Source organism: Geotrypetes seraphini, chromosome 19 (assembly GCF_902459505.1).
Source record: "Geotrypetes seraphini chromosome 19, aGeoSer1.1, whole genome shotgun sequence".
Lineage (NCBI taxonomy): Eukaryota > Metazoa > Chordata > Amphibia > Gymnophiona > Dermophiidae > Geotrypetes > Geotrypetes seraphini.
The window spans coordinates 38,285,714-38,307,039 of NC_047102.1; the positions used below are offsets into that span (position 1 = coordinate 38,285,714).

A 21,326-nucleotide genomic window follows, 5' to 3' on the forward strand; every position below is an offset into this window, starting at 1 on the left:
AGTCATCTGGTGGCGCAGGAAGTGGCTCTGCTCATGGCCTGGGTAGAGACTCATCTTCTGGACATCTCAACTTCTCACATAGCAGAAGTGGAGAATGTCCAGGCAAACTTCCTCAGTCGTCATGTGCTAGATTCTGAAGAGTGGTGTCTAGGTCCCGCAGCCTTCGAGTTGATTGTGCAGGCTTGGGGTCAGCCGGTCATGGACCTCATGGCCATGAGTGCCAATGCCAAAGCGCCATGGTTCTTCAGTTGGCCGAGGGGCTGGATGCTCTGGTGCAACCTTGGCCGGCGAGTGTCCTCCTGTACATGGCCGGTGGTGGGCAGAGTCTTTCTTTACATTGTTCAGCACCCCAGCTGCGTGATCCTGGTGGCTCCAGACTGACCCATGTGCCCATGGTACGCAGATCTCGTTCGTCGTCTCGTAGCAGATCCTCTTCTGCTGCCCCCCTCGCCTGACCTTTTGACTCGGAGCCCCATTCCAATATTCGATCTGGGTCCCTTTTGTCTTAAGGCTTGCCTCTTGAAAGGGAATGCCTAGGTAAGAAAGGTTATTCGGATAGAGTGATCTCCACTCTTGGGGTCCCGGAGACTTTCCACTTTAGAGTTTATGTGTGCGTTTGGCATATCTGTGAGGAGTGTGCGGTTTCCGTTCGTGCCTCTTTGCCTCACATCTTGGAGTTCTTGCAGGATGGCCTGGACAGGGGCCTAGCCTGGTCTTATCTCCGGGTTCAGCTTGCGGCTTTGCGTTTCATGGTTTGCTGCAGGGTAGACGTTTAACATCTAATCCGGACGTGATTCGCTTTTTGAGGGTGGCCAAATTGCTTCGGCCTCCAGTGCGGCCTTCGGTTCCGGCCTGGGATCTCAATCTGGTCCTGTCCATGCCCCCTCCCTTTGAGCCCATAGGGTCTTGCTCGTTGAAGGACCTTACTCATAAAGCAGTGTTCATGGTGGCCATTACTTCTGCGAGACACGTTTTCGAGCTGCAGGCTTTCTCATGTAGGCCTCCCTTCCTGGAGTTTTCTAGGGAATGCGTTGTGCTGCGGTCTGTTCCTTCTTTTCTGCCAAAGGTGGTTTCGCCTTTTCATGTAAACCATTCTTTGGTCCTCCCTGTTTTGGGTAGTCGGAAGGGCTGTTTGTAGCAGAGGTAGTTGTGCAAGTTGGATGTCTGTCAGGTCCTTCACTCTTATCTTCAGCAGACCCAGGAGTTCCAGAAATTGGATCATCTTTTTATCCTCTTAGAAGATTCTTATAAGTGGGATGTTGCTTCCAAGGCTACCATTGCACGCTCAATCAAAGAGACTCGCTTCGGCATACCTTCTTCAGAAGTAGCCTGATCTGGACTTTCTCAAGGCTTATTCCACTCTGGGTCAGGCAGTTTCTTGGAATGAGTTCTCTTGTACTTCTAGTGGATATCTAAAGCTGTGGTTTGGTTTTCTCTCCATTCCTTTGTTTGACACTACCGTGTGGATGTTTAGGCATGATGGGACATGGTTGTTCTTGTGGCGGCCCTTTGGGCGTCCCACTCATGATGGGTACTGCTTTGGCATGTCCCATCAGTGAGCTATAGGTAGGTCTGGAGAGATGCTGAAGAAGGAGAAATTAGGTTCTTACCTGCTAATTTTCTTTCTTTTAGTCTCTCCAGACTGGCACTGGTTCTTTCGGGATTCGCATGAAGAGGGCGTTTTTTTCTGCAGGATCTCATGTTTTTAGTAGGGTAGGGGAGATTAAAAGAACTGGCCTAGCTGGCGAGTTGTGAGGGCATTTGCTGAAGGTACTTCTGTGCAATTTCCAGTAGTATGGTTCTATGTTAGTTGTTACTCCTATTAGGAGTGTTGTTATTGTTATGATTAGCACTTCTTAGTTTATTAGTTCTGCTTGGCTATTTGGCAGACTGAGTGTATTGGGGACTGCACATCCCACTTGTACTACAGCCAAAAGTATATGTCTCAGCCTCCACCTGCTGGTCATGGTGAGCTATTACCCATCATTGAGAGACTAAAAGAAAGAAAATTAGCAGGTAAGAACCTAATTTCTCTTTAAAAATGTGCTTTAGGCCTCAGTGTACTAAAGTATGGATTTGCAGTATATATTGAGCAAATTTAGATGCTGCCCGTTCATTGAAGTTTCCAACTAACATTCTTAAAGTTAAGATGTGTTCTCATTTTACTTAACTCACATGCTCTGTCAGCTACTAATGCAGTAAGCTAAAAATTCACATCAATGCTGTGGGTATTAAAAAAAAACAAAAACAAACCTACAGTCCATTCTAAAAAGGGAGTAAAAATGTGTAGTAAGTTTCCTGTGTACACACTTTTACAAAGGTTAGTAGTTAGTGCGTCTCTGTTTCTAACTACTGCTTTTTTACAATTTTAAACAATTGGAGGCCCCTCTAGTCCAGTCTGGAGCTTTTAGAACAAAAGGTTTTTGTCCTGGGACCAGAGCGTTCACAACCCTGCCTATCGCTGCACTAAGTAACCCACATTCTACCCACCCATTGTTCCTCTTTGATGACCACCATATTTACCAGTGCTACTGCCTCCTCCTCTTTTATTGATTACTTCTGTCGATGTGTAATCTCAGCTAAACCCACACCATTTTTTAAATTGTTGTCAGACTCGTGAAGAGTAGGGGGAGGCACTCAAACGAGAGTGATGGCTATTTACTTGGGTGAGCAGTTTGGACAGGTTAGTGGGTTGTTAGTTTGTAGGCATATAAGGTTCTCTGGTTCAGGGATCCCAAGCTGGGCCAGCGAACCTCCATTTGCTTGAATTTAAAAACAGCAGTAAATTATACTTATAACACTATTACCATTTTTAACATGACACTTTATGTAAAATGTATGCTAAGCTTAGCACTCATTTAGGGTTTAGCATATTTTATTAACTCCCAGTTCATTAACATATTAGTTTCTAGTGCATTAGGTGTATCATACTGGATAGACTGGTAATCTCCCATGCTCACGAGCTGTTCAGAAGGAATTCATTCCAGCTTTTGAATCCCTCCTTTACTAGAGGGCTCTGCTTCCCCCTTCAGTTTTCTTTCTGAATGCAAGCCGGAAAGAGACTTTCTGATCTTCTCTGTATATTTTTAGTGTGGTTTTTTTTCACTGTTTTTAGTGGCTTTCATTGCTGAAGAGCTCCCTATTCAAGGGTCAAGCTAACAGACTGAGGTCTGCAGCTGACAGGCCAATTCCTCTGTGGTACCTGTAGCCAGCTTGCAGAAACTTGTGGAGCTCGGGGACCATTCCCATGAGCATTGCTCACCTGTTGGGTTGCAGAAGCTTGAGTGCGGGATGTTAAGCATCTATAGGGGGCTCAGCGGAGCTTTTCAGGGTGCCAGCTGTGTTTTCCCCCCCCCCCTTTGCATCCACAGTCCTATGGAGGTTGAGGCTCAGTCAGATTTTGGTCTCACTGGCAGCCTGAAGATTCAGTGTTGGAGGAGCTGACCAGCTGAGGCAGTGATTTCTTCTCCCAGAGCCAGCTACTTTAGGAGCCGAGGCAGGCTGCAGCATATCTCAAGCACAGGTCACAATGAGTAAGGCTGTTAAAGCTTATGAGGAAAATCGGTGTGAGGGGGGGTCTTTAAAAGCCTTTTTTCAGGTGTATGTCCCCTTAAGGTTCCTCACCTCCAAAATTCCTTTTTCACTGGGGGGGTTTTTTTTTAGTTAAGGCGTTTTGGAGCCATTTTTAGTTCCAAACAGTGCCATAGCGGCCATCTTGTCAGCAGATGTTTGCTAGCCTAAGGTAGATTCCTTGGTAGTGCAGGTAACCAAACGTACGTCTCTATTAAGTGACCGAGGTGTGGTGTTAAAAGAAATGCAGGATCGCAGAGTGGATGTGATCCTTAACAAAACAATTCAAAGCAATTGTCTTGGGAATCAAAGCAGCTGCAGCGGCTTCCTTTATGACACTTGCCTATCATACCAGGTTATGGGGGCTTCAGCTGGCGGAGGGTGGGTCTTTGCCTCAGTTCCTATTAGCAGGAATGGATTACGTTCTCTATGACATCAGAGTCATGAGCAAAATCTTGGCTTGTTCTATCTCAACCTGCAGAATACTCTAGATCTGGCAATGGGTGGGAGATTCCATTGCAAGGCTATATATACCCTTAGCAGACTTTCTTTCAGGGAACAAATGTTGTTTGGAAAGGGACCTAACGATCTCATGACCAGCAAGGCAGATCATCAGCCAAAATCTCTACCTGACAGCAGACCACAAACCTTGAGAGGCTCCGGGCAGTCTAATTTTCATGGCTCCAAGCACTTTTGGTAGTACTCAGGAAGAGCCTCCTCTCAGAGATCCTACCAGGGACCTAGGTGGTCTGTCTAAGAACATAAGAAGTGCCATCTCTGGAACAGACCCTAGGTCCATCAAGTTCGGCGATCCACACACGCGGAGGCCCTGCCAGGTGTATCCTGGCATACTTTTAGTCCCCATATCACTCTAAGCTTCTCATAAGGAGATGTGCATCTAGCTTACCCTTACCTATGTCACCTTATGCCACTCATAAGGAGATGTACATATAACTTACCCTTAAATCCTAGAACAGTGGATTCCGCAATTACCTCTTCTGGGAGAGCATTCCAGGTGTCCACCACTCGTTGCGTGAAGCAGAACTTCCTGATATTTGTCCTGAACTTGTCCCCCCTTAGCTTGTAAGGGGGGACATTGTAAATAATTTTTTTTCTGCTCTATTTTGTCGATTCCTTTCAGTATTTTGAAAGTCTCAATCATATCCCCTCGCAGTCTCCTCTTCTCAAGGGAGAACAATCCCAGTCTCTTAAGTCGTTCCTCGTATTCCAAGTTCTCCATGCCCTTTATTAGCTTCGTTGCTCGTCTCTCTACCCTCTCGATTATTTTTATATCCTTCTTTAGGTATGGAGACCAATCACTCGACGCAGCACACCGGCATCCCAAGGCCATGATTTCCAGATTGATCCATAGGGCCATTTCATCAGCATATATTTTCTGTGGAAAACAGTCGCCAGTAAGGGTGCATTTGACTTGAAGCGTGGCCTCCCCCGCGGAGATTTGTAGGGCTGCGACTTGATCCACTCCTGCCTCAGTCAGAAAATTGGAGCCAAACTGAAGTTTGGATGTCAGTCAGACCTTAAGGGTACATTTGGGAGAGTCCCTGGACGTCGTGTACTTGGACTTCAGCAAAGCTTTTGATAGCGTCCCCTACTGCAGGCTATTGAGCAAGATGAAATCGATGGGATTAGGTGAAACACTTACAGCATGGGTTCACGATTGGATGAGTGGTAGATTCAGAGGGTGGTGATTAATGGTAACATCTCTAAAACGTCGGAGGTGACCAGTGGGGTGCCGCAGGGCTCGGTCTTGGGCCCGATCCTTTTCAACATATTAGTAAGAGACATGATTCAGGGGCTTCAAGGTAAAATAACATTATTCGCCGATGATGCCAAACTATGTAACATTGTGAGTAACGGCAGTCTGTCCGACAGCATGACGCAAGACCTGCTTTTAACATAGTAACATAGTAGATGACGGCAGATAAAGACCCGGATGGTCCATCCAGTCTGCCCAACCTGATTCAATTTAAATTTTTTTTTTTTTTTTTTTTTTTAATTTTTTCTTCTTAGCTATTTCTGGGCAAGAATCCAAAGCTTTACCCGGTACTGTGCTTGGGTTCCAACTGCCGAAATCACTGTTAAGACTTACTCCAGCCTATCTACACCCTCCCAGCCATTGAAGCCCTCCCCAGCCCATCCTCCACCAAACGGCCATACACAGACACAGACCGTACAAGTCTGCCCAGTAACTGGCCTAGTTCAATCTTTAATATTATTTTCTGATTCTAAATCTTCTGTGTTCATCCCACGCTTCTTTGAACTCAGTCACAGTTTTACTCTCCACCACCTCTCTCGGGAGCACATTCCAGGCATCCACCACCCTCTCCGTAAAGTAGAATTTCCTAACATTGCCCCTGAATCTACCACCCCTCAACCTCAAATTATGTCCTCTGGTTTTACCATTTTCCTTTCTCTGGAAAAGATTTTGTTCTACGTTAATACCCTTCAAGTATTTAAACGTCTGAATCATATCTCCCCTGTCTCTCCTTTCCTCTAGGGTATACATATTCAGGGCTTCCAGTCTCTCCTCATACGTCTTCTGGCGCAAGCCTCCTATCATTTTCGTCGCCCTCCTCTGGACCGCCTCAAGTCTTCTTACGTTTTTCGCCAGATACGGTCTCCAAAACTGAACACAATACTCCAAGTGGGGCCTCACCAATGACCTGTACAGGGGCATCAACACCTTCTTCCTTCTACTGACTACGCCTCTCTTTATACAGCCCAGAATCCTTCTGGCAGCAGCCACTGCCTTGTCACACTGTTTTTTCGCCTTTAGATCTTCGGACACTATCACCCCAAGGTCCCTCTCCCCGTCCGTGCATATCAGCTTCTCTCCTCCCAGCATATACGGTTCCTTCCTATTATTAATCCCCAAATGCATTACTCTGTATTTCTTTGCATTGAATTTTAGTTGCCGGGCATTAGACCATTCCTCTAACTTTTGCAGATCCTTTTTCATATTCTCCACTCCCTCTTCGGTGTTTACTCTGTTACAAACACCAATGTTACTCTGTTGGAACATTGGTCCTCGACCTGGCAGCTTAGCTTCAACGCTAACAAATGCAAGGTCATGCACCTTGGCAACAATAATCCGTGCAGAACGTACACATTGAATGGTGAAACCTTAACAAGGACTGCAGCAGAACGGGATTTGGGGGTGATCATCAGTGAAGACATGAAAATGGCCAATCAAGTGGAGAAGGCTTCATCCAGGGCTAGGCAAATGCTGGGTTGTATCCGGAGAAGCTTTGTTAGTCGGAAGCCTGACGTCCAGAACCATGGTGAGGCCTCATCTGGAGTACTGCGTACAATTCTGGAGGCCACATTACCGTAAAGATCTGCTGAGAGTCGAGTCGGTACAGCGAATGGCCACCAGGATGGTCTCGGGGCTCAAAGATCTATCATACGAAGAAAGGCTGAACGAATTGCGGCTATACTTTCTCGAAGAACGTAGGGAGAGAGGAGACATGATTGAGACGTTTAAGTATGTCACTGGTCGTATCAAGGTAGAAGATGATAGTTTCCTTCTTAGAGGACCCTCAGCCACAAGAGGACACCCGCTGAAAATAAAGGGCGGGAACTTTCATGGCGACACCAGGAAATATTTCTTCACCGAAAGAGTGGTTGACAGCTGGAATAAGCTCCCAGTACAGGTGATCGAGGCCAGCAGCGTGCCAGATTTTAAGAACAGATGGGATGCTCATGTCGGATCTCTTTGAGGGAAAAGGTCATCAGAGAGCAATTAACTAGGGGGGTGGGTCAATGGAGTGGGCAGACTCGATGGGCCTCAGCCTTTTTCTGCCGTCACATAGAAACATAGAAATAGACGGCAGATAAGGGCCCACGGCCCATCTAGTCTGCCCACCTTAATGTCCCTCCCCTACCTTTGCCCTGTGAATAGATCCCATGTGCCGATCCCATTTGGCCTTAAAATAAGGCACGCTGCTGGCCTCAATCACCTGTAGTGGAAGACTATTCCAGCGATCAACCACTCTTTCAGTGAAAAAGAATTTCCTGGTGTCACCTCGTAGTTTCCCGCCCCTGATTTTCAACGGATGCCCTCTTGTTGTCGTGGGACCCTTGAAAAAGAAGATATCTTCCTCCGCCTCGATGCGGCCCGTAAGATACTTGAACGTCTCGATCATGTCCCCCCTCTCTCTGCGCTCCTCGAGCGAGTATAGCTGTAATTTGTCAAGCCGTTTTTCGTATGGTAGATCCTTGAGTCCCGAGACCATCCGGGTGGCCATTCTTTGCACCGACTCCAGTCTCAGCACATCCTTGCGATAATGCGGCCTCCAGAATTGCACACAGTATTCCAGGTGGGGCCTCACCATGGATCTATACAATGGCATAATGACTTCCGCCTTACGACTGACGAAACCCCTTCGTATGCAGCCCATGATTTGTCTTGCCTTGGACGAAGCCTGCTCCACTTGATTGGCAGACTTCATGTCCTCACTGACGATTACCCCCAAGTCTCATTCTGCTACCGTTTTTGCTAGGATCTCGCCATTAAGGGTATAAGACTTGCATGGATTCTGGCTGCCCAGGTGCATAACTTTGCATTTTTTGGCATTGAAGTTGAGTTGCCATGTCCTAGACCATCGCTCCAGTAGGAGTAGGTCGTGCATCATGTTGTCGGGCACTGAATCTTCGTCTGTTGTGCATTTGCCCACTACATTACTCAGTTTGGCGTCATCGGCGAATAATGTTATTTTACCTCGAAGCCCTTCTGCCAAGTCTCTTATAAAGATGTTGAATAGGATTGGGCCCAAGACTGAGCCCTGTGGTACTCCACTAATCACCTCCGTCATTTCGGAGGGGGTGCCGTTCACCACCACCCTTTGGAGCCTACCTCCAAGCCAGCTCCCAACCCATTTCGTCAATGTGTCACCTAATCCTATAGAACTCATCTTGCTCAGTAACCTGCGGTGTGGTACGCTATCGAATGCTTTGCTAAAGTCCAGGTACATGATGTCCAGGGACTCCCCAATATCCAGATTCCCCGTTACCCAGTCAAAGAAGCTGATCAGGTTGGATTGGCAGGATCTCCCCTTAGTAAATCCATGTTGTCGGGGATCCCGTAGATTCTCCTCATCCAGGATCTTATCTAATTGGTGTTTGATTAGAGTTTCCATTAGTTTGCTCACTATCGATATTAGACTCACTGGTCTGTAGTTTGCTGTCTCCATCTTTGAGCCTTTCTTGTGGAGTGGAATGACGTTAGCCGTCCTCCAGTCCAACGGGACGCTGCCTGTACTAAGGGAGAGGTTGAAGAGCGCGGACAGTGGCTCCGCCAAGACATCACTCAGCTCCCTAAGCACCCTGGGGTGCAGGTTGTCCGGCCCCATTGCCTTGCTAACCTTGAGCCTTGACAGCTCACCGTAGACACTGCTGGGCGTAAACTCAAAGTTACTAAACGGGTCAACTGAGCCAACCCTTGTCTGTAGCTGAGGGCCGAGCCCTGGCGCTTCTCGGGTGAAGACTGAGCAGAAGTATTCATTTAATAGTTGGGCTTTTTCCGAATCCTTTTCCACATAGTCTCCGTCTGGTTTCCTAAGACGTACAATCCCGCCTGAGTTTTTTCTTCTATCACTGATATACCTGAAGAAGGATTTATCTCCCTTCTGGATGTTCTTTGCTAGAGACTCCTCCATGAGGAATTTAGCCTCCCTGACTGCTGTTTTGACGGCTTTTGATTTGGCCAGGTAGTCTGCTCTAGAGTCCTGCTTCCCTGATTGTTTGTAAGAGATGAATGCTTTTTTCTTCTCCTTGATCAGGTCTGAGATCTCCGCAGTAAACCACTGTGGCTTATTGTTCCTTCGCCGTTTACTTACTGATTTTACATAGCGGTTTGTTGCTTCTTGTATGGTTGCTTTCAAAGTCGACCACATGTCTTCCACGTTATCGGTTTCTTCTTGGCTTTGTAGCGCCTGGTGAACGAAGTCTCCCATTTCTTTGAAATTTGTGTCCTTGAATTTGAGGACTTTGGTTAGTGTAGTAGATTTAGTGAAACCTTTCCTGATATTGAACCATACCATGTTGTGGTTACTGGAGGCCAATGTGTCGCCCACCGAGACCTCTGTGACACTTTCTCCATTGGTAAGTATCAGGTCCAGTATTGCCTGATCCCTTGTCGGTTCCAACACCAGTTGCCTGAGGCTTGCCTGATGCTTGCTCCTTTCATAGTCACTTTCTAAGAATAATCTATTACTATAACACATTGGGGTATTATTTGAGCTCCTTAAATGTTTCTGTTGGGTAGGATTATTTTGATGTTTTAATTGTTAAATGGCAATGTTTAACTTGTTTATTATGTTTTCAGAGCAGAACAGAGTTGTAGTTTGGGGAGTTTCCTCGTACCCCTCCTTCACATGTGTTTCTGTATAGGGCTTTTGCCTGCTTTGGTACAAACTGAAGGGGTCAGTAGAGCCCTCTGGTGAAGGAGGAGGAATTCAAAAGCAGGAATGCATTCCTTCTGCAAGGCCTACTAGCATAGGGAGATTACTTGTCCATCCAGAATGACACATCTATCTACTAGAAAAGATGTTAGCAAGGTAAGAACCTAATCTCTTTTTAACATGCGAGTAAAATTTAAATGTGAATTAAAAATAAATACACAGTTTGTCAGTCTTTATTACAGTACATGAGACTTTATAAGAGGAAAGGACGGATTATAGATTTAGCTCATTCCTACTTTGTTGTAGGTCAGGGAGAGTTACATTCAGGTACAGGTATTTTACCTGTCATCAAGGGCTTACAAGCTTACTATCTAAGTTTTTTGCCTGAGGCAGTATAAGATTTAGTGACTTGCCCAAGATCACAAGGAACCACAGTGGTTTTTGAACCAGGCTTCTCCAGTTCTGAGCCCGCTGCTCTAACCATTAAGCTAATCCTCCACTCATAGAATAAGTCTGCTGGAGAATGTCCTTCAGCAGTTTGATCTTTCTCAAATATTAGAATTTGTGACAGGACCCATCCCTTTCTAACTGCTTTGTTTTTTTTCTTTTCTGGCAACTAGTGGACAACAGACAATGAGCTATCAGAAGTCATTCAGTCAGTAGGAGTTAGCGATGTGGTAGAGCTAAAGTTTGCAGAGAATCGAGCTAATGGCCAGTCCAGAGGGTAAGAATTACTGTAGTTATTTGGTGATGAATGTCTCCATTGCTTATTGCATTAAGCTTCCTTGAGATTTGTTGCATTGGTTTGTGTACTAGCCCTGACAAAAGACGGTGAAGACTTCTTATACAAATCAGACAGAATGAGCAAGAGTGTTCAGGTTCACAGCTTTTGAGTGGCCAGCAGTTTGGGGAGTAGGAGTTTCATGTAAAATTGATTATCCAAGGACAACCAGGCAGCATATTCTCGCATGTGGGCGATGTCATCCACAGAACCCAGCATGGATAGTGCAAAAGTGTACTGTCACTTTAAAAGTCTTGAGACTGTCCATACCGCACATGCCTTCCCGCCCAATGTCAGCTCGCGGGACCTTCCATTTTCAGTTTTCTGCAGAGCTGAGATGCTGTTTCGTAGAGTTTCTCTAAGTGTGTCAAGCATTTACATTTTTGTGTCTTCCCATTTCTTTTTTACCCTTCATTTTGTCATATTTTTGTTTTTGTCTTGGGCTGCATGGGTTTTTGTTTTGAGCTTGACCTTCGGACCCTTTGCTGCCTGTTTTCAGACAGGAAGCATCAAGCCTTTTTCAGCTTGTCATCTATTAGACCTCCCTGGACCATTGAGCCATTTTGACCTAGCATCAGTGGTTTTCCTTCAATGTCAAAGACTCCTAGTGGCTTCAAGCAGTGCACTCTGTGCTAAAGGACCATGTCGGGTACGCCCATGTCGGACTCGGCATCTCCTCCCCAGCTCCTCTTGGGCTGATTTTACTTTCAGGAGCCAGCCATGCTACAATGAAGACAGAAGGAACCCCAAACCAAAGCCTGAGACCAATGTGATTTGAAGAATAAAATTACCAGAATATTTCAGATTTGAAATATGTATCCTGCTAGAGCTGGTATTAGACATAACTGGGAACCGCAAAGCCCAGGCTGTGCTTCTTTAGCTTCCAGCTGGCTTAGGGCTCTCTGACCAGGGGGCAGTTGCCCTAGTTGCACTCTCCTATCACTATTCCTGCCATGTGTGACTGAAGTATTCTGTTAGCTTAATTTTTCTATGTAGCATTCTGTAGTAATTTGTTTTGTTTAGTTTTCACAATAGTGGAGGGGATATTTGTGAAAGGGAGGGGAGACGGGTTTTGTTGATCCTTGCTCTGTATTATTTGTGTTTATAAAATGACAATTGTACAGAATAGTCTCTTTTTATACTTTAATAAAATAAGTTCAGTATAAAATGACTTCTGCGGGTGGGATCTGACATTTTGAAGGATGGGGACCGTGCTTGTGGAGGGGGGACGGGGACTGAGTTCATGGGGACAGGGCAGGAACGATGATAAAATTTTTTCCCCTTGTCATTCTCTAATTTCAACCATCCTTTAATAGTGCAAATTAATGTTGTCTTGGAATTTGGAGACTTTAAACGGTTTTAGTGCGACCAAATTATACTTTTCATGAGACAATTAATTTTGTGGGGGGTTTGTTTTGGGTATTTTTTTTTATAAATTTGCTGTACGGTTGTCAATATATGATCTATTTCAGATTTTCTTGTCAGCTCTACTAAAACTGTATTGGACTTTCCATAGGAAACTATATGTGGGAAAAGCTCTGGAGTTTGTTTATATAGTTGAATGCCTAAGCATATACTTTTCTTGTTTCTGAACTTAGTCATAAGAACATAAGAAATGCCTCTGCTGGGTCAGACCCGAGGTCCATCGTGCCCAGCAGTCCGCTCATGCGGTGGCCCAGCAGGTCCAGGACCTGTGCAGTAATCTTCTATCTATACCCCTCTATCCTCTTTTCCAGTAGGAATTTGTCTAATCCTTTCTTGAACCCCAGTACCGTACTCTGCCCAATCACGTCCTCTGGAAGTGCATTCCAGGTGTCTGCATTTAATTTTCAATTCTGACTAAGCCCAATGCAGATTAGGGTGGGCTGGCAATGGAATCTGAAAGGAAGAGCTGGAATTTGAAAAAGAACATAAGAATTACTCTACTGGGTTGGACGAAGGGTTTCCAACAATGACCAGTCCAGGTCAGAAGTACCTGGTAGAGTCCCAAACAGTAGCGAGATTCCACACTACATACCCCCGGGATAATCATTGACTTTTCCTATGTCTACTTTAATAACAACTTATGGGCTTTTCCTCCAAGAATTTGTCCAGATCTTTTTTTTAAACCTAGCTATTCTAACTGCTTTGACCACTTTCTTCAGTAATCAGTTCTAGAATGATTAGAAATAACTAACTGCTTCCAGTTTTATTTTTAGTTATGCAGAAGTTGTGGTTGCTTCTGAAAACTCCGTTCACAAACTCCTGGATCAACTACCAAATAAGAAACTTAATGGGGTGAAGCTGGAGGTGCGCGTGGCTACTCACCAGAACTTGACACAGTTTGAAGCTGTGGCTCAAAAACGTGAGTGCTACATTGCAATGACTGACTGCTTGAGAAAGATAGGGAAGATCTTAGCTTCACCTTTGCTGATGGAACAGATTAAGGTAGCATGTTTGTCTTTCTACTAAATAATGCCCTGAATGAAATTTCTCAGGAGCTGCTGCTGCCGCCTGTAAAAAATTCTAAAAAAAAAAAATGCCTCTGCATAAGCATTAAATATTAACAGTAAATGTACACAAAGAATAAGTAAGACAAGAAACCTCACAAAGGCAACACGGAACTTGCACTCATAAGTTCTAAATGCTTATGCAGAAAATCTTTTTAATTTTATTTTTTTTATATGCATTGAAAAAGAATACTTCCTTACAGACCAGAACTAGATATGGTCTCTATGTTTGGTAGAAAAATGATCTATCTGATCTGATTTGCGAGTGCTTTACTTTGACAATTTTGCCACAGTAACCCTACAGAGACCATAGTTATGGCAGACATTTTATGTAGTTTAGCCTTGCAAAATTCTGGACTATTTTAGCCATCTAATTTTCCGTTTTAATATTAGAGCCATCTATTCAGTTTTCTTATTTCAAGATATTCCTGTTTTAATCAAAATTGAACAAGTGAAAACTATGCTTCTGTATGTGAGTGAGAGGTTACAGAGTTGGAAACATTAATGGCTTCAGAATATATTCTTGAATAAAATATGGTTTCTTTTTCATCCTGCTAGACCAGTCTAGACCAATGGGTTTGTCCCTCTGCCAGCAGATGAAGGTAGAGATTCTGAACTATTCCAGGACATCTCTTGTTTAAGGAGTGGTACAGCCTAGAATTCTCCAGGATGTCACTGCCTCCAGCAGATGGTGTAGGTTGGTTAGTTGGTTTAGTACAGAAAGTCACTTGCTTAAGCCCGACTCCCACATCCCTTTAGGTCAAATCCTTGGATTGGTTTGCTTCTAGACAATGACACAGGGACAGAATTTGTCCCCATCCCTGTGGATAACTGTGAGAAACCATCCCATGTCATTCTTTAGTGTTTCTCAGCTGCAATTCTTCTACACCTACTTTCTTCAATGCAACACTTTTCAGGGTCAGTGGCTGTGCCAGATCATACTCTGATTCTTCCCTCTCCTTAAAGAATGACACAGGGACAAATTCTGTCCTTAGGTCAGTCTCTAGTTCAGACCACAGTTATTTGAAATGACTTCGACCCTATGCAACTCCAAGCTCCAGTCTTCAAGACTGCAGCTTGGAGAGACTAGCTGGCAGTGTTCTTATGGTGCGCTTGCTAGCTATGGGGGGGGGGGTGAATTGGCCATTTAACTTTTTTCCCCTTAGTTTAAAGGGGAATTAAGTTCTGCAACTACAAAGAAAGAAAACGATGCAAAGCAAAATCCATTGTGTCCGCTCTGGGGAGTACCAGAGGATCTCAGCGGGCAAGACCAGAAACCTTGGGATGTATTGGTTCAGAACTTGGGTGCAGTAAGGGGTATTGAGGCCTCACGGGGGTATGGAGGCCCTGGAGGTATATCAGGCGTCATGGGATGGGAGTGGGGAGAATGGAGAGCTGTTAACTGAATCAGCGAGTCCAATTTGGAGGGGAAACAAATCTATTTGAATCGATTCACGAAAGTGAATTGATTTGAATTGGGCAGCACTACCCATTCCTGACATTTTCAGAAATTGCATTTTCACCGTTTATGTTCCCTCATGCTTGCTGTAGGTGTTTTTACTATTTTATTTCAGTTAGACAATGATCTTCCCAGTCTTTTCAAGACGAATAAGTTAGACTTTTGTCTTGCTTCAGTATTTAGAAGTGACCAGTCATTTTTGTCTCGCCAACTGATACTGTGCTGTTTCAGGGTCCCCATAGGAGATAGGCAGCCTTCCTGTAGGGTGGTAGATCAAAGTGGCCATTGAGGCACCTTATATAATTTCTTGAAAAATAATTCTGGAGGGATTCAAGCCCAAGCAGCATCTTGGGCAGAGGCACAAGTAGTTGTACCTTATAACTTGGTCATTTCTACATTCTTCTATAAAACACTAGAAGACTGATTTTCGTCTTTGACATAGTGGAGGTTCAGGGAACCTTGTTTTCCCTCAACCAATAAGGTACTTTTGCACATCCTATTTTGTTTGGACTGGTCTAGCAGGTTAAAATAGTGAAATTATTCATAATTGTTCATTTTATTTCCTTGAATTCTGCTAAACCAATTTAGGGCCCGCAACAGTGCGTGAGATATTTGAGCTTAGCCTGCTCATTCTCTCTCTACTCAGTTCCTTTCTCAATGTATCTAAGTTCAGATTCTTACATATTGCTAAGTTGATTTGAAATGCTGCAAAAATTGGATGGGATGCTAAAATGCTGCATAGCAATGTGAACCTGTTTCTGCTTTGGTATTGGCATCCTGGAGAGTTCAGGCTGCACCGGAATAGCTCAGTATCTTTTAAACCTTAAGCTTATATACTGCATCTTCTCTATAAATATAGAGCTCGACACGGTTTACAAAAATTAAAAGAGAAGTACAGTGGAAGTTGGTGGTAGGGGGAAGCGGAAATTTACATTTTTTTAAATAGCCAAGTTTTCAAGTGTCTTCGGAATAGTTGGAAAAAGCCCAGGTTGTGCAGCTGGGCAGGGAAATTATTCCAAAGCTATGTAGTTTTGAAGTGAAGAGATTTCCCTAATTTTCCAATGTAGGGTAATGCCTTTTAGTGAGGGGAAAGATGATTTAAGCTTTTGGATTTGGTGATGTCAGGTCTCGCAGCATTCCAAGATAGAGTAATTAAAGGGGGAAGAATGCCATGCAGGATCTTGAAAGTTAGGCAGGTACATTTAAAGTAGACCCTAGAAATTACTGGGAGCCAGTGGAGTTGTAGCAAGAGCAGCGAAACATAGTCAAATTTGCTCTTTGTAAAGATCAGCCTAGCTGCAGTATTCTGGATCTGCTGAAGTCTTTGAAGACTTTTCTTGGTCAGACTTAAATAGACCGAGTTGCTTGTAGGGGGATTCTAACCATTGGTTTAGCAGGATTCAAGAAAAAATTAACAAGTAGTAGTAGTGTTTTCACCTCAATTAGCAGTAAGTACTGGGCAACCTGATTGATTGGTAAAATTATTACTTGCTAATACCTTCTATAGAACGCACCGCTGCAGCACTGCAGTGTTCCTCATTAACTGATACCTTCTGCAGGAAAGTTTCTTCAGCTTTAAAGTCATTAGCGTGCCTAGTGGAGAATGCCACTGTAGAGATTTCTCTGTTCTTAAGGGGGAAAGATTTTGCTGTAGCTTTTGCCATCTGGCCACTCACACGGTTGTCTCTCTTTGTAGGAATTCCACCCAGAGCTCACTCCCGAGATTCCACAGAGTCTGCAGATGAACGTGGCACACCCATAGAGAATGCAGTGGCGATTCCACGCATCGAGAAACCACCTAATGTGTTACCATTCTTTAACCGTCCCTCTGTCATAGGCCTTCCTCGACCCCACTTGCCTCTTCCACCTCCAGTTCTTCCCACAGGATTCAATGTCCCACCTCCTCCTCCACGACTCCACTATCCACACCTGATGCCCCCTCCCCCAGGACTTCCACCCCACATGACAGTGCCACCACCAGGGTCAGTTCCGCCTGCTCTGCATCTCAACCCTGCCTTCTTCCCACCACCGAATACTTCAGTAGCACCGCCTGTGGATCTTTTCAACAAAGTAATGCCTGACAATTTTGGCAAGATGTCGCGCAACCCTTATGCACGGGGCAGGTAAGATTATCTTGTAAACCTGATAGAATGCTCTAGGAAACTTGTTTAACGATTCCAAAGCTATGTTACATGTTGTCATCCCTTATCTAACCATAAATGTAACTCCAGGGCAGGGTGGATTTGATTTAAATCAAATCTATTTAAATCATGCCAATGATATGAGTGGATTAATGGAATTCATTTACCAAAAAATTTAAACATTGCATGAATATAGAGCCTCATGCTGCTTAATTAAAAACTAATCCTTATTTCATGATGAATAACTTTTGAACTGTAATGAATTTTAAATAGTCCTCAATAAAAGCGTTCAAAAAATCCAATTTAAATTTAAAAAATCTGATTTCTTTTTTAAATCATTGATTTTTATCCACCCTGCTCCTGGGGGTACAGTGATGAAGAATTGGAGAGTCAAGTTAACTGGACACATGATCTGTTGATCACACACCAGTGAAATATACAATGTGTACCAATTTGTGGGATGGGAAATATAAACTGTATACAGTGTTCCCCCGCGAATTCGCAAATCGCGGACTCGCTCATTCGCAGTCTGCTCCGACCGCCTCATCCTGTAGTAAAGTTGGGCTACACCAATCGGGAGCTGTGTGTCAAAGCAGCTCCTGATTGGTGTAGCCCAACTTTACTACAGGAAGAGGTGGTTGGAGCAGACCGCGAGTGGTTTTCTTCACCCACTGGCGCTCCTGCTGCCCTCTCCTGCCTCCCCTGCCTTTTGACAGGCGAAATTCGAACCCCCACGAATTTCAGGGGAGTACTTGGACATGCATATTGGTGATGGGATTATGTTTTGCTCTGCTTTTTACACTGGGGAGTATAAACTTGTACAACAGTGCCCCCCCTGTTTGCAGAGGGTACTAAAATAATTGACCAGTCAAATGCTTTATCATCTTGGTGCTTTTTTTTCTATTTAACCTTTTATTAAGAACAGAACAGTACAAACCATGTTTGTTTCATGCTTTTTGGTATATTTAGAGATAGAACAGCAAAACCTTCCAGGTTTTCAGATGATTTTGTTCTTTAGCACTCTCAAAACCAGTAGAGGTTAATCTTACAAATGGTATATGTAAGGTTTGTTAGTCAGGTCCCCCACAATATAGATCTGTTCGCCTCTCCCGTCAATCACAAACTGCCTCACTTTTGTTCCCGGATGTACTCCCCGGATCGTCTCGAGGCCGACACCTTCCTCCTCGATTGGGAGGGGAGGTTCTTCTACGCGTTTCCGCCTTTTCCTCTGATCCTGCGGACGCTAGTACATCTCAAGTCTGTGCGGGCCACTCTGATCCTGATTGCTCCTCGATGGCCTCGCCAGCCGTGGTTCTCCCTGCTTCTTCAACTCAGCATCCGGGAACCTCTGCCCGTTTTTCCCTCTCTGCTATCTCAGAGTCGGGGTTCACTTTTGCATCCCAATCTTCAGTCTCTACATCTGACTGCTTGGTTCCTTTCCCCCTGACTTCTCCTCCTTTATCTCATTCAGTCCGGGAGGTATTGGAGGCTTCTCGTAAAGTCTCAACTAGACTCTGCTACTCTCAGAAGTGGATCAGATTCTCGTCTTGGTGTTCCTCTCATCATCTGGATCCTGTGTCGGTTCCTGTGTCTTCGGTTCTGGAGTATTTGCTTCATTTGTCTCATTCCGGACTGAAGACGACTTCTATTCGGGTGCATCTTAGTGCGATTGCTGCTTTCCATCGAAACCTTGAGGGAAAGTCCCTATCCCTTCATCCTTTGGTTTCTCGTTTCATGAGGGGTCTCTTGAACGTCCACCCTCCTCTCAAGCCTCCCCCTGTGGTTTGGGATCTTAATGTGGTTTTGGCTCAACTTATGAAACCTCCATGGTTACTGGAAGTAAAGAGTAGTCTGTGGTTGTAGCTGCAGCCCCCGCTGCCCTCTCAAGATTCTAATGACCGATGCCAGCCTTCATGCTTGGGGTGGGTCATTGCAACAGACACTCAGTTCAAGGTTGTTGGACACTGGATCAGCAAAAGTGGTCCATAAATCGACTAGAACTTTGAGCCATTCAACTAGCACTTCAGGTACTGGAGAAGTCTCTGGAAGGCAGTGCAGTGAGATTCTTTTCAGACAGTGCAACAGTGGTGGCCTATGTCAACAGGCAAGGAGGCACCAGAAGTATCCCATTTATGTTTCAAGTTTCAAGTTTATTTATTCTTGATGAATCGCCTATTTAAATTGCTAGGCGATGTACAATAATAATAACATATATTAATAAATTAAACAAGTACAATGTTAATGGTGACATAAAAACAAATTTGTTGTTAGTTAAAATTTAACACACTTAACAAACTGAGTGTAGACATAAGTTTAAAATAATTTTGTGGGTAAGACATACAAGACATGTGTGGTTAAGAGGGGGAATAGTTACAATTTTTGATAGAAGAGAAGAAAAAACATAAAAGGGAAGAACAAAAAGGGAGGTTATAATGCCTAAAAGCTCTACTCCTTTTGATGGGCAGAAGCTCACTTGCAGGCTTGCTCAACTGAGCACATAGCGGGAGTGGAAAATGTGCAGGACAACTTTCTCAGTCAGCAGACTTTCACCCTGGGAGAATGGTCTCTATCCCCCCAGGCATTCTCCTCCATAGTCCGGCATTTGGGGTGTCCATATATGGACCTGATGGCCTCAGCTATAAACACAAAGTGGATCACTTTTACAGCTGAAGATATGAGCCTGGAAGTGTGGGGTTGGATATGTTAGTCCAACCAAAGCAAGAGAAAAGGCTCTTGTACGTGTTTTCCCCAAGGCCCATGCTACGGCTAGTCATCCGGGGTTGTCAGTCTTAGTGGCACCCCCAGACCATAGTATGCAGACCTAGTTCGCCTCCAGAGGAACGAAGGCCTCAGACTGCTGATCCAAGTGAATCTTCTCAGGGACCAGTCCCTATCAAGAATCCGAAACACTTTGGTCTTACAGCATGGCTCTTGAGCGGGCGGCCCTGAAGAGCAAGGGTTACTTGGACTTGGTCATTTCAACTCTTCTTAGAGCTAAGAAGCCATTGACGGTAGCAGCCTATGCCAAGGTCTGAAAGTTCTTTCAGCATTGATGGGCTGAGGATGATGTAGAGCCCTTACAAGCTCTGACTTCGGTAGCCCTGGACTTTATGCAAAAGGAACTTCAGAAGGGTTTGTCGGTTGGATTGCTGAAGATGCAGGTAGTAGGCCTTTCCTGTTTCCAAGCTCAGGGGGCAAGAGGCTCTTTGGCCTCTCACACAGATATCACCCGGTTCATTAAAGGAGTTATTTGGTTGCGCCTCTGGTTCTTCTCCTTTTCCCTTCCGGAATCTTAACATCGTATTACAAGGTCTCTGTAGAGCTCCGTATGAGCCCTTACAGGATGCTTCCCTTCTGGATCTTACAGTCCAGATACTGTTTCTGATGTAACATTGGTGAGACGAGTTTCCAAGTTAAAAGCTCTGTCCTGCAGGGAACTGTTACTTAAGTTTACAGAAGCAGGGCTCTCCTTGCATACAGTTCCATCCTTTCCAAAAATAGTCTCAGCCTTCCACATCAATCAAGAAGTCCATTTTCCTGCTCTTCACCCTATGGGGCCTAAGAAAAAGGATAAAGTTTTGCATTTGCTGAATGTCAAGCAAATGCTTCTCTGATACCTCGAAGTTACCAATGAGTTTCGCGTTTTGGATCACCTTTTTGTTCTGATCAGTCATGCCAAGAAAGGAAGGCTGGCACCTAAAGCCTCGATATCTAGATGAATTAAAATGGTCATTTCCTCTGCGTATGTGAGCTGTGGTAAGCATCCGCCCATCGCATTGATAGCACACTCCACTAGAGGAATCACCTCTGGCAGTTTTGCCAAAGGAAATCTGTGGAGCAGCTACTTGGTCTATCCCTCATACCTTTACCAGTTTCTATAGGGTGGACGTAGCAGCCAGGAAAGACGCCGCTTTTGGGTCCTCCATTTTGAAGAGGCTCAGCGGACCAGCCCTAGACTCCAGGGACTGTTTTGCTATGTCTCTAGCGTTCAGAACCGCTAAGACACATTGCACTAGAAAGTAAGATTAGGTTCTTACCTGGATAATCTTTCTTGTAGATGTGTCTAGTGGTCCGGAAGCCCCGCCCTGCCAGTGGTCTTTGCCTGCTTTACCTTATGATCAGTCCGTATTTGGAGAATTCTCTGGCTCTTTGAACTGAGAGGATAAATTATAAAAAACCAAAACAGAAAACACTCAAGAACGTAAAGTCTGTGTTAGGTCTCTGCTTGATAGCAGGACAAGAGCAGCTACGAGCTCTGTATAAGATTAGTGCTGACTGCACATAGTCTTTGTATCTGTTTTGATCAGTTACTTGAATGTTATAATGTTAATAAATATGTTTATTACAGAGCAGAATAGAATTGTAGTATCATGGATTTTTCCCCCATATCTCTCCTTCCGGTTATGTCTGTCATTACAGTGCTACTTGATTGCTTATATACAAACTGAGGGGGGCAGGAGCAGT

The 21,326-nt window shown here is 44.5% G+C and overlaps 2 protein-coding genes across 2 annotated transcripts in view; both read left to right on the forward strand.

The window, feature by feature from the left end:
* Positions 1-21,326, forward strand: part of LOC117352063 (nitric oxide synthase-interacting protein-like) — a 742,171-nt gene that overhangs the window by 696,142 nt on the left and 24,703 nt on the right. The window lies entirely within an intron of this gene.
* CPSF7 (cleavage and polyadenylation specific factor 7) overlaps positions 1-21,326 on the forward strand; it is a 50,481-nt gene that overhangs the window by 14,642 nt on the left and 14,513 nt on the right. Inside the window, exons 3-5 of the mRNA XM_033928090.1 lie at positions 10,613-10,716; positions 12,972-13,117; positions 16,418-16,844. Of these exons, the coding sequence (XP_033783981.1) occupies positions 10,613-10,716; positions 12,972-13,117; positions 16,418-16,844 (677 nt within the window). The remainder of the gene's footprint in view (positions 1-10,612; positions 10,717-12,971; positions 13,118-16,417; positions 16,845-21,326) is intronic.